A 12,682-nucleotide genomic window follows, 5' to 3' on the forward strand; every position below is an offset into this window, starting at 1 on the left:
CATTAACTCAACTTCGTGTCATTATTTTTGGGCGAGTCTTCACACCGTCCTCCCCCTTGCCCTCCTCCCTCCTCACCATCAGCACCACTCCTGCGCCGCTTTTTGTCGCCTCCTTTGGACTATATACATTTTGGGCTTTTTTCGTTCTTCTTCTTCCTGTTTTCTGGAGACATTCGCGGAAAGAAGGAAAAATCTGGTGCGCCGTCACCTCTCCTCCTCTCACACCCATGCTGTAGCTTCTTTTCCACGAGGAAGTGATCTCAGTGTCTTTTTAGGAGATTGTGGTGGTAATTTCTGTGTGTGTGTGTGTGTGTGTGTGTGTGTGTGTGTGTGTGTGTGTGTGTGTGTGTGTGTGTGTGTGTGTGTGTGTGTGTGTGTGTGTGTGTGTGTGTGTGTGTGTGTGTGCGTGCCTCTCTCTCAGAGCCCGTTTTGGATGCGCTGAGCGCGCGGGGTGCAGCGCTGCGGTCTATGGAAGTTGTGGGCTGTAAGACTGAGGCAGGCAGTTGCACGTTGCGTCCAGGACCGGGAGCCATGCTTTTCCACGGGATCTCCGGGGATCACATCCAAGGGATCATGGAGGAGATGGAGAGGAGGTCGAAAACGGAGTCACGCCTAGCGAAGGGCGTGCAGCTCAACGGCAGGGAGTCGGTAAGAGGGCGGCTTTCCAACTTTCCAAACGCGCGTTATGACGCATGGAAATACGCAGCTGTTTGCTTTTTTCTTAAAAAAAAAAAGGATTCATCAGCCTATTTTTAGATTCTGATGTCGTTTGAGTTTAAAAATGTCGCTAACATTCCCTTTCTCTTGAACGGTAAGTTTAGTTTAAATATAATTAAAAAAATTTAATATCCTATTTATTTACATTGCAAAAATAGGGGACTTTTCTGGGTAAAATATTTGTCAAAATATGATGAGATAGATATTTTAAATAAATTGACATTAAACCAAATATCATGCGGTAAATTTGTTTGCTGGCTGAGTTGTTGCTTTTTAATATAACAATAATAATAATAACAAAATTGATTTATATGGCATCTTTCAAAACTCAGCTGATTTTTTTTACGTCAGAATAAATCTTTTAAAACATTTATGACAATGTAAAATGATTAGCATTAAAACCCAATGAGTCTCGTAAATTTCAATATTTTTTTTAAATTAGAAATTATTTCCACTTGCACAAACTGTTAGAGCCTGCAGAGCAGATTTAGATGCCAAGTGGGTAAAAACATAATGTTCTCAAAATAACAAATGACGTTGTACTCCACATATACGCCAATATTTTATTTTATTTTTATCTTTAAATAATTATTTAAAGATGGCATTTCTTCTTTAAGCCATCTGCAGTTTAAAGTGTCTGAAGAAAAAGGTCTTACTGTAAATAGATTTCAATTTCACGCTCAGAAACACAGGACAGGCCTGTTGTGGGATTTTGATTTTAAGACATTTTCTCTCTCTCTCTATTTCTGTGTGTGTGTGTGTGTGTGTGTGTGTGTGTGTGTGTGTGTGTGTGTGTGTGTGTGTGTGTGTGTGTGTGTGTGTGTGTGTGTGTGTGTGTGTGTGTGTGTGTGTGTGTGATCCAGACGATGCCTTCGATGAGTCCGGAGAAACCAGCTCTGTGCGCCGGCTGCGGTGGAAAGATTTCGGACAGATACTACCTCCTGGCCGTGGACAAACAGTGGCACCTGCGGTGTCTTAAGTGCTGTGAATGTAAATTAGCGCTGGAGTCTGAGCTCACGTGTTTTGCAAAGGACGGCAGCATTTACTGCAAGGAGGACTACTACAGGCAAGAAACCCCACAGTTAAAATGTAGAGTGTTTTAAACAGTGTACACTGGATTTATGCTCCGCTTTTTTTTTTCATTTCATTGTATTTATTTCATTGTGGCTGGATAAAATCTCGTTAAAGTATCCAAAGGCCTGTAAATGATGGGACTAAATTGTATTTTTATTTGCTTATAGCTCAAGTGTAACTGCTATAAACGCTTTGATTTTAATGACAATGACAACTTTTGTGTTACACAGTTAATTTTGCACAGTTAAATAGACTCTGCACTGTGTGCATATGATCCCAGTCCAAATCGAGTTAAATCAACTTCATTATAGGATTAAAAATCACGTTGATCAACTCCAGCAGAGTTCTTTTATACTCTGACAGAATTTAGATTGATTACATGCAGCCATCTCCAGAATTTATCTCTGCAAAATTTACTGTGTATTGTCTAAAAGCCACCTTCATTTTGTGACCTTTGTCAACAAGTATGTCTGAAAATGGAAAATAATCCACGAGGGAAAATGTTATTGTAGCCTCATGACTCAGATTTCACACAATGTAATAAAAAAAATAGTAATGCAGTGTTACTTACGTGAATAACAATAGTGATAGTGTCTCATCTTGTAAATGTAACTGTCATTGTCTTATATATATATATATATATATATATGAAAATATACTAATAGACGAAAATGTATTTAGAAATATATATTTCTATTTTCCTCTATCAATCATTTAAAGTTGCAAATGTAAAATCGTTTGTTTGGGCCTGTTAGAAAACCTGGTGGTTGTTCTGTAGTTTGTGTCAGTCGCTGTCCACTGACGGTTTGTCTGTTCCAGAAGGTTCTCCGTGCAGAGGTGCGCGCGCTGCCACCTCGGGATATCCGCCTCGGAGATGGTGATGCGAGCACGCGACTCCGTGTACCATCTGAGCTGCTTCACGTGCACCACGTGCAACAAGACGCTGACCACGGGCGACCACTTCGGCATGAAGGACAGTCTGGTTTACTGCCGCCTGCACTTCGAGACGCTCGTGCAGGGGCCGGACTACCACCCGCAGCTCAACTTCGCCGAGCTGGCGGCCAAAGGCGGCGGCCTGGCGCTGCCCTACTTCAACGGCACCGGCACGGCGCAGAAAGGACGGCCGCGCAAGAGGAAGAGCCCGGCCATGGGGATCGACATACCGAGCTACAATGCAGGTGAGAAAACTCATCGTGCACGTGCACAATCTGAGGACTTTAGGTGCGCAAATAGCGGAAAATGCGCATCCATTTGCTCTGCTGCAAAAGCCTACAGTGAGATCTTTTTAAAAAAGCAGTTAGCTCGAAATATTTGTGCGGATCAGCTACAAGTTAAAGTTTAGATGTTGCCCATGACTTTGTTGTCACAAGTGTAACATTAAATATGATATAATTAATCTGATGGATCAGTGGAGGAAGTTGCTGTATTACGCACGATGGCCTCCCTCTTTAATCCCGACATTTGTGTTGCGTTCCGGCATATTTCATATTTACGCGTCTGTCCCGTAAAGATGCGCAAATTCCAGTGAAAAGTGAGATGTCAGTGAAATGGAGCGCGTCCTTCTCTCCATGCGTCTTTTTACGCACGAGGATGTCATTCCAGGGGAAATGTGCGGCGCTTTTGCTGCGCCGCGATTGACCGAAATTTAACCTCGATGACACCGTGCTCATCGACCTTTTATAACCAGGTCCGATGAAGTGTGAGTGAAATTTGGGAATGTTCCATTGAAGAAAAGAAAGGGGAGGAAAAAACGCTCGTCTCTGATTTTTGTTGGTTTGATGGTAAAAAGTCCATCACAGGCCGCGTTGACCTGCTGTCACATGTAGGCGTCATCTGAAATCATCGAAAAGCTGAACGTTACCCTCCGCCCCACTCCTCACCCCACCCCCAACTCCCCTTCGTCTCCTCCAGCGGCGTCCCCCTCTGCCCTTTTTTTTTTTTTTCGGTCTGCACGAATTAACGCGCGGTTGAGAAAGTTTGCCTTTGTGCGCCAAGTTTCCCGTGTCCACGGTGAATAGGGAGAAAAAAGGGTAATCTGCGCGTTAATTGTTCTCTGTTAATTGAAGGTGACGTTGGAATCCGCGGCCTCCTGCGCGGCGGTCAGAGGCCGGCAGCCCCCCCCACGGCTCCGCTTTAAGGGGCTTATTGGATTAATATCAGCAAACATCATTCCAAAAGAATATGCAAAGCCTAAATCCCATAATGAGCATTTAGTGGGAAAATGACAGAAAAAAAGTGCTCCAGTAACAGTTAAAAATATCACATTTAGATGATTTTGCACATTTTCAGTCCCACTGGGAATATTCAGGTTCTTATTTGGGATATGCAAATAGCTTCGCTTTACCATATATATTTTAAAAATTATTATTTAGAGCTGTTTGTTGGATATTTCCCGCTAAAATAAAGAATCATTTTTGGCTTTTTGAAATACTAAATATCCTTAATTATTAGATGATTTTCTGACTTATTCGTATCATTATTGTGCTCCATTAGGTCAGCTGTTACATTAAATTGATTTAAAAGAAATATAAAAGCTTTAATGTTTCTATTTTGGTGACAATTTCATCTTATACACTGAATGTTCAGATTTTGCTGATCACCAGATTCACAGTCATGACAAATGTGTGTTGAGGTTTTCTCCTGTTCTCATGAGCAAATTCACGTTTGTTTCTTCCACATAAAAAAGGTGTAACCCCCCCAATAATAAAGTTTGGTCCTGTTTGGATACAGAGACACCTAGTGGGTGACACAGAGTGAAACACACTTCAGTGGGAGGCTGGGAATAAATCCATGACAGTGACTTTAATATTAATAGTGAAGAAGGAAGACAGTCTAACACTTATTTGAAATATAATTCTTTTTTTAAAATATGATGTTAATTAATTGTATAAATATGATCAAATATTGGGATTAATCACCTGGAAAAAAAGGAACAGGTCAGTATTAGAAAATAAAAACAACATAAAGGCACTTTAAATTTGCAGCAGAGCAAGTGAGATCTTGACTTGTGGCTGCACAAATCTGTGGGAAAAAATATAATCAACAAATCATTAAATGTCCTCACTGTGGGTCGGTCCATGATGTGTTTGGTCAGTTTAAGAGAGACAAGCTATTTAATGTGCAAGTCCTTTATTTAAGGTACAGTTTCTTCTATCACAGTAGTGCTGAGATCTAAATTTGCATATGCACATATTATGCAAAGATCTCATTTATCAGGGAGCATAAAATTGCATGCAAAGTTTTGTCCCCGTATGCAGTGATAAAGATCAAGTTTCAGCAGCACAGTTTAACCACACATATATGTAATTTAGTGGCTCCACTTTCACCATCTTTAAGTATTTTACATGTACTCACCTGCTGACAAATGAGGTCCATTAGGCCTATTAGTCTTTGCAAACGCAAGCAGAAATAAATTAGTCTGATCCCAGAGAATCGTTCAAATACATCTTTTTTATTTCTAACCCACATGTGCAGATTATATTCAAAGCAGAACAATAGAAAAGTATCTTATTTGCTTACAAATAAGCAAATGAAGTTGCTTCACATGCTTATTGCCACACACACACACACACACACACACACACACACACACACACACACACACACACACACACACACACACACACACACACACACACACACACACACACACACACACACCCATTGATGGAAGCATCAATCAGTTTCTTGCTGCAGTCAGTTTTTATGATATATGAAGTTTTTATGAAGTGAATATATGTTTAAATTGATCAACTCAGAATAGGAATAGAAATGCATTGTTTAATCCTCACCATCCTGAGTTTTATTTATTTTTTTCTTAACCCAGTAACTGATCAGGTAATATGTAATTTAACACTGAATCTTACAGAACATTGTGAGGTTTTCAACCTGCCCTGCACTCTGGTCTCTGCCCTCTCAGGCTGTAACGAGAACGAGACAGATCACTTGGACCGGGACCAGCAGTCCTACGCGCCAACGCAGAAGACCAAACGCATGCGGACCTCCTTCAAGCACCATCAGCTGCGGACAATGAAATCCTACTTCGCCATCAACCACAACCCAGATGCCAAGGACTTAAAGCAGCTGGCCCAGAAAACGGGCCTCACTAAGAGAGTTCTGCAGGTAAGCGGATACACGTTTTACTCTGTGATCCTGATCCACCCCGTGTGTGTGCCTGCCACCCAAACCTCCTCCACTCCCCTCTCATTTCACACCAATTTGTCACCAGTCATCCTTTTTCTTTTCCTTTGTTTGGTTGGTCCATTTTAATCACTAGATGTATATCCAAGTTATTTATTTATTTCAATTCTTAAGTGAAGTGTAAAAGTGTAGTTAATACTAACAAGGAGAGTGCACGTCACTTTGAGCTGTGGAGTAAAAAAATGAAGTTTGCAGAAAATCAACGCTCACACGTTAAAAAAATTAAAAGGATTATTGTTTGTGGTTTGCTGTAAAAATCACGTAAATGCTTCATTGTTATCTGCCCCTGAAGCTCACAGCAGTTTGTGGAAGTTGATTCCTAAAGGAAGTGAAGCTTGATGCAGTTAATCAGTGTCATAAGTTGGAATGTGCTGTCATGGAGAGGAATGATTGAGAAATTTAATCCTTCGTTAAAGTAAAAAAAAAGTAAAAGGAACACTGGGATTGGTTTGCAGGTTTGGTTCCAAAACGCAAGAGCCAAATTCAGAAGGAACGTTTTGCGACAGGAGAATGGAGGTGTTGATAAGGCTGATGGCACCTCACTCCCTCCGCCCTCATCCGACAGTGGCGCCCTGACGCCCCCCTCCAGTGCGGCCACACTAACAGACCTGACAAACCCCTCTATCACTGTAGTGACCTCCGTCACCTCTAGTTTGGACAGCCATGATTCGGGGAGCCCTTCACAGACTACCTTGACTAACCTTTTCTAACACGCTAGTGGACTTGATTTTTTTTTTCTTTTGAATTTTTTTTTGTTGTTTTTTAATTTGATTTTTTTTTTTTTGCCTCAATTTACTTTTTTTTTTTTTTTTTTAACCTGACACCTTTAAAGAAAGCGGAGGCAGCTCCTTGGAACAGAAAGCGCTGTACTGTGCACACAAACAAGAGCAACAAGAGCAAGAACAGCAGCGGCTGCATTAAAACACCAGGAAATCATTTAACGTGTAGCATCTGAAACCGCACGGCGGCTGCGACTGATGACCACTGACAGTATGCAGACCCTGATTTCGGACATTTTTTTAAAAGATTGAAGACAGGAGAAAAAAAAATGTATTGCCACAAATTATTAGAAAAAAAAATCAGATCCTGTACATTTGTATTGAATTCTTGAAAATGTGCCCTTCTTATCACTTAATTGGTAAATCTTAAAATCTTAATTTGAATATTTTGCCCTCAGAAACTTGTATATGTACACACTGTGTCTGCACTAACCAATTTGAGGATTTTTTTTTTTTTGTTCTGTTTTGAAATACTTTGGAATAATAAACTTGTGGAATGTTCTGTATATGGGTAACTCCAGAAAACAGGCTTTAATTATTTCAGAATGTTTCTGTCTTTATAAGACAGATTTAGATGGAATCAGACTTTGGGATGTTGCACAGACCTCTAAAAAATGTAAATGTTATATTTACTTAATCTTATTATGTCAGTGGTTCCACAAAACTTGTTTTTTTTGAAGGAGAAAAGCAAATTGTTACAATTTGCATGTAATGTTTCCCATTTAAAAAAAAAAAAAAAAGTTTTGTGGGACTGGTTGACATAACTAGACTAAGTAAATATAACATTTCATTTTTTTAGAGTGTATAGGTAAATCATAAAAAATTTCCTTTTTTTGATTTAAATTTTTTATTTTTAATAGTAGCACCTCAGTGCTGAAACAGCAACATCCAGTTTGTCTTTACTCGTAATTCTACTGTGATCAAATGGAACAAAGCAAATCCTGTACAGTGGTAATGGTTCAACATGCACTCTAAAACAAAAATAAATATTACATTTACTTAAAGCAGTTATGTGAAACGGCTCCACTAAACCTTGTTGTTAAATGGGAAACATAATATGCAATTAAATGTAACAATTTGTTACAATTTGCTTTTCCTATTTACACAACAACATTTTATTAAAATGGTTGAAATTACTTGATTAAGTAAATATAACATTTAATTTTTTAGAGTGTGGAACTCAGTCACATTGTTCCAACTTTACTGTAAAACCAAATAAGTTAATTTAACACACACACACACACACACACACACACACACACACACACACACACACACACACACACACACACACACACACACACACACACACACACACACACACACAAATGTTGAAACTCATTACACACATTTTTTTAAAAGTTAATGTTAAGTTTAATGTTCCTTTAAATTTAAAAAATTGTGGTGCAACTAAAAAAAAAAATGTGAAATGAGTTTCAACAAATTCTCTGTGTTCAATTCACTAATTGGGTTTTCTAGTGTTGTTTGGGAATTAAAAATTCAAATTGGATAGCAGTTTATGGGCACTGTTGTAATGGATTGTTTTCACAACGGAGCACTTTGATAGATTTTTTGGCCCAACAGATTAGCCGTAGCGAACATATCCATCGTTCCACAGCTTGACTCAGCTGCACAGTGACACTATACTGCCCAGTGAAAGTGCATTATTGTTTTTATCATGTTGCTCAGGGTAACAATGTGATCTTTAAAGGGAAAAAAGGATTAAGTAGTCGTGGCGTCGCCAACTAGATTTGTAGAGCTGACACGAACATTCACATGACCTCAGATAGGTGGAGTCGTAAGAGGAAGCCAGTGGGAAATCATTACCCATGTGTTCTCTGTTTTTGGCCATATTTCTACTTTTGTTAATGACACTTGCCACTGGACAGACCAAAAAAAAAAAAAAGAAAGAAAAAAAAAAGTTTCTTCTGGCTGGAATGATAGTGAGGAAAGAAAGCGAAACCTTCAACGGGAGTCGATACATTTCATTGTGAGTGTCAGAGTTTGTTCTGCTGGGGAACAAAGTGGCACTCTCGAACTACTCAATGGAGTAGACGCCTAACTCAGTTCTACTATGTGCCTTACGCTATAACCTGGGAGAAAGTTTGTGAAATTCAGGATCTATGTGTTCTTTGTTAACTGATTCACATCCTTTTGACACCTCACTAGTTTTGTACTGTTTTGCATCTTATTTCCGAAGATCTTTTTATGGTGTATCTTGTTTTTTTTAAAAAAGGGGGCAGCGATGTCATAGAAAGCATTTGTGCACTCTTTGAGATATAGTTGGGTAATCCAAGAACCTTATATATTGATCTTCGTGTTAATAGTTGAGTACAGTAAGTGTTCTATCAAGATTGTCCATGTTTCCCTGTTTCTTGATAAAGATGGTGTATAGAAACTATTTCCCCTTAAATATTTATGGACCAAACGGTTGTTATATATCTGATTAAATTTGTGTGAATAAAACTACTTTGCTTTAAATGGCTTTTTATTTTTCATTACACTTGCCATTTTTTTCTGTCTTCCTTCTTGGATACAGTTTTTTTATTTTTCACATCAACAAGTGAGAAAGCATTCAGTGATTGATGATTGGTTAAACTCTGTTCCTCATTATTGCTTCCATTTTTTTATTTCTATTTTATGGTGTTTTTTTAACGTAATGCCCCATGGATTTGCATCTAAACCCTGCAATCAAAAATATGAAATTGCTTTTTAATGCATGAACATGGCTTTAAATTTGAAATCAAAGGAATGCTGCAAAGCATATATATTTATACATATATAAATATATATTATACATATCTATGCATAGCATATTGGTAGACCTAAAATGAATTAAGAGTAAATGCAGACCCCTTAAAGCCAGGTTGCTCTGTAGTTAATATATTCTTACTCTATCGTTTCTTTCAGGGAGAACAAATCTTGGGGCATTACAGCCATACATCCCGACGTTTGAAAATTCCCTAAAGTATTAACAGAAGGGGAAAACTTTGATGGGAATTCATCACCATTGAAGACAAAGACAATATTAGGATAAGATGATTAGAGAGCAAATAAACAAGCAACAGAAAATGAGTTGCAAATGTACAACAGATGACTGTTTAAGCAAAAGTTTGTCCTGAATGTTTGAATCCATCGACGGAGGAGACACCAACATGTGTGATATTTATGTGAAAAGAAAGCTTTGTACTGGAAAAATCAAATGTAACATAGTATTAAAACAAACAAACAAACCTGAAGTCCATGCACTCTGAATAAATGAAATGTTGTATTTACTTAATGTAGTTATGTTAGTCGGCTCCACAAAATGTGGTTGTTGAAATTGGAATTAATTATGTTTCCCATTTCAACAAACAAGTTTTGTGGAGCCGATTGACATAACTAGATTAAGTAAATGCAACATTTCATTTTTTTTTAGAGTGCAGAAAGGCTGGAGGTGATTAAAAAACAGCATGACAACACACACACACACACACACACACAGTACTGTACAGCACAGCCAACTATCAGCCTGCCAAATAGAAGTTTTCTTTCGCCACAAGTGTCATTAGTAAACACGCAGCCTCCTTGAAAGTGGGCAGCAGGACGGCCGTCAGATATGATGAGTGTATGAAGAGGACGGCAGAGCTGGAGCTTTGCCATCTGGCTGCACCGAGGGAAGGAAGTGAGACACAAAGTACATAAAGAAGACATTTCTTTTTTTCTTTGGTTTTGTTTTTGCATGCGCCTCATCATCTTAACATTTTTCCTTGAGCTGTGTATTATTTGCTTTGAGTCGCTGTGTGATTGATTGTCAGCTGAAAAAAAAAAATAAAGCCGATGAAATCGGCGTCCCCAATGCCTCGCCGAGGAGGAAACAAATGTGGCCGTGAGGACGCGGATCATAATAATGCTTCAAGCTTATTTGTGCGTGTCATCCAGCTTTCTGTAGAGGGTACAGACAATCGTTTTATTGGTTTCATACCTCGTTATCGTGGATATTCTTGACAGCAGTGTAGTGCATGTTGTAAGATTCCCAGCAACCTTTGCCAGGGCTAGAAATGACACAAATGCAACTGGCACTCTTAATATTTACGGTGTACAGTGGTTCTAAAGTGCTCCATGCCTGCACACATATATGTTTTTTTGGGAATAAAAGGTGACTTTAAGATTTTATGGATGATCTTATTTGAGTTTGGCACCATCAACAGAGCTTCAACACCATTCATTCACATTTTTTATGAGTCTCTTCACCTGTGTTGGATTTGTGTACCAAGGTGTGTTGTGGAAAAAATCGAGGGGGGAAGGGGACAGGGGTAGGGAGGGAGGGGTGTCTGAAACCATGTGGAGACCAGTAAACAGGCTGGTGTTGAATTCCAATAATGTGGGAAACATCAGCCTGAGAGGAAACCTCAGTCGCCGGCGTGGCAGCGGGCCTTGTGCTTGCCGGGTCTGACGGCTAGGACGGTGGGTGGGTTGACACCACCGAGCTGCAGGAAGCATGACTGGAGCACAAACAAACACAGCCAGCAATGCTCAGTGTTGGAGCTGGAGGAGGATGAATTATCTGGACAACATCCTGGCCCCGTGCTGACGGGAATTTCAGGGGTTTAGTGTTGTTGGCCCGTTGATTGGAATGCATCTTATCAATGTGCACGTATTTGCACCAGCAGAGCTCGACCATCCGCTTCCCTTCCAACAGGATTGCTTCACCCTGTTGCAGGTCTTACACATATGGTGTGCAAGATGATTAATTGGAGAAAAACACACAGATGGTTTTATAGAACTGTGCAAAAGTCTTCAACACCCGACTTTCTCTGTAAGTGTGGGTGAGGAAGGTTGTTCTTCACTAGTCAATTTGTCATTTCTGAATTTCCTCCCAAAAATTCTGTATTTTATTTTAGAAAGTTTAAGAGACTAACACAATTTTTCCATTTTTAAAGAATTGACTGTAATCAGTAACAAAATGTAAAATGTAAATCAGAATAGGCAGGCTGCTGCATGACCTCATAATCACATAGTATGATTTTAAAACTACAATGATGTTGGCATGATGTCTCTTAAATCTTTTAATGACAAATGATCAATGGATTGATAAAAGCTTTGTATCACATCTCTAGTCCTATCAGCTGTGGAGACATCCTGGAAAATGTGTATGTGTTTGTTTTACAGTTACAGTTGTATGCAAACGTTTGGGCACCCCTGTTAATTTTCATGATTTTCCTTTATAAATCATTGGTTGTCTGGATCAGAAATTTTAGTTAAATATATCATATAGCAGACAAACACACTGATATTTGAGAAGTGAAATGAAATTTCTAGTATTTACAGAAAGTGTGCAATAATTATTTAAACAAAATTAGGCAGGTGCATAAATTTGGGCACCCTTATCATTTTATTGATTTAAATACATTTAGCACTAATTATTGCAACACAAAATTGGTTTGGTAAGCTCATTGACCCTTGACCTCCTCACACAGGTGAATCCAATCATGAGAAAGGGTATTTAAGTTGGCCATTTGCAAATGTTTCCCCTCCTTGCATCTCTTCTAATGAGTGGCAACATGGGAGCCTCTAAACAACTCTCAAATGACCTGAAAACAAAGATTGTTCAACATCATGGTTTAGGGGAAGGATACAAAAAGCTATCTCAGAGATTTCAGCAGTCAGTTTCCACTGTGAGGTACATAGTGAGGAAATGGAAGACCACAGGCATAGTACTAGTTAAGGCCCAAAGTGGCAGGCCAAGAACAATCTCAGATAAGCTGAAGCAAAGGATGGTGTGAACAGTTATAGTCAACCCACAGATCTGCTCCAAAGACCTACAACATGATCTTGCTGCAGATAGTGTCTCTGTGCATGGTTCAACTATACAGCACACTTTGCACAAGGAGATGCTGGATGATGCTGTAATGCAGAGGAAGCCTTTTCTG

At 39.2% G+C, this 12,682-nt stretch overlaps 1 protein-coding gene across 3 annotated transcripts; it reads left to right on the forward strand.

Annotated features, from left to right (window-relative positions):
* The first annotated feature begins 347 nt into the window (after nt 1-347).
* Nucleotides 348-10,923, forward strand: lhx9 (LIM homeobox 9). 3 transcript variants are annotated; one of them, XM_034180119.1, is made up of 5 exons: nt 348-648; nt 1,581-1,783; nt 2,611-2,969; nt 5,711-5,913; nt 9,681-10,923. In XM_034180119.1, exons 1-5 carry the CDS (start codon nt 469-471, stop codon nt 9,735-9,737), a joined length of 1,002 nt encoding a protein of 333 aa, XP_034036010.1. In that variant the 5' UTR covers nt 348-468; the 3' UTR covers nt 9,738-10,923. The 3 variants fall into 3 exon arrangements, with proteins under 3 accessions (XP_034036010.1, XP_034036008.1, XP_034036009.1); XM_034180117.1 differs by lacking the exon at nt 9,681-10,923 and adding an exon at nt 6,447-6,869; XM_034180118.1 differs by lacking the exon at nt 9,681-10,923 and adding an exon at nt 6,447-6,869 and having other exon boundaries at nt 2,614-2,969.
* Nucleotides 10,924-12,682: the final 1,759 nt, after the last annotated feature.

Source organism: Thalassophryne amazonica, chromosome 10 (genome assembly GCF_902500255.1).
Source record: "Thalassophryne amazonica chromosome 10, fThaAma1.1, whole genome shotgun sequence".
Taxonomy (NCBI): domain Eukaryota; kingdom Metazoa; phylum Chordata; class Actinopteri; order Batrachoidiformes; family Batrachoididae; genus Thalassophryne; species Thalassophryne amazonica.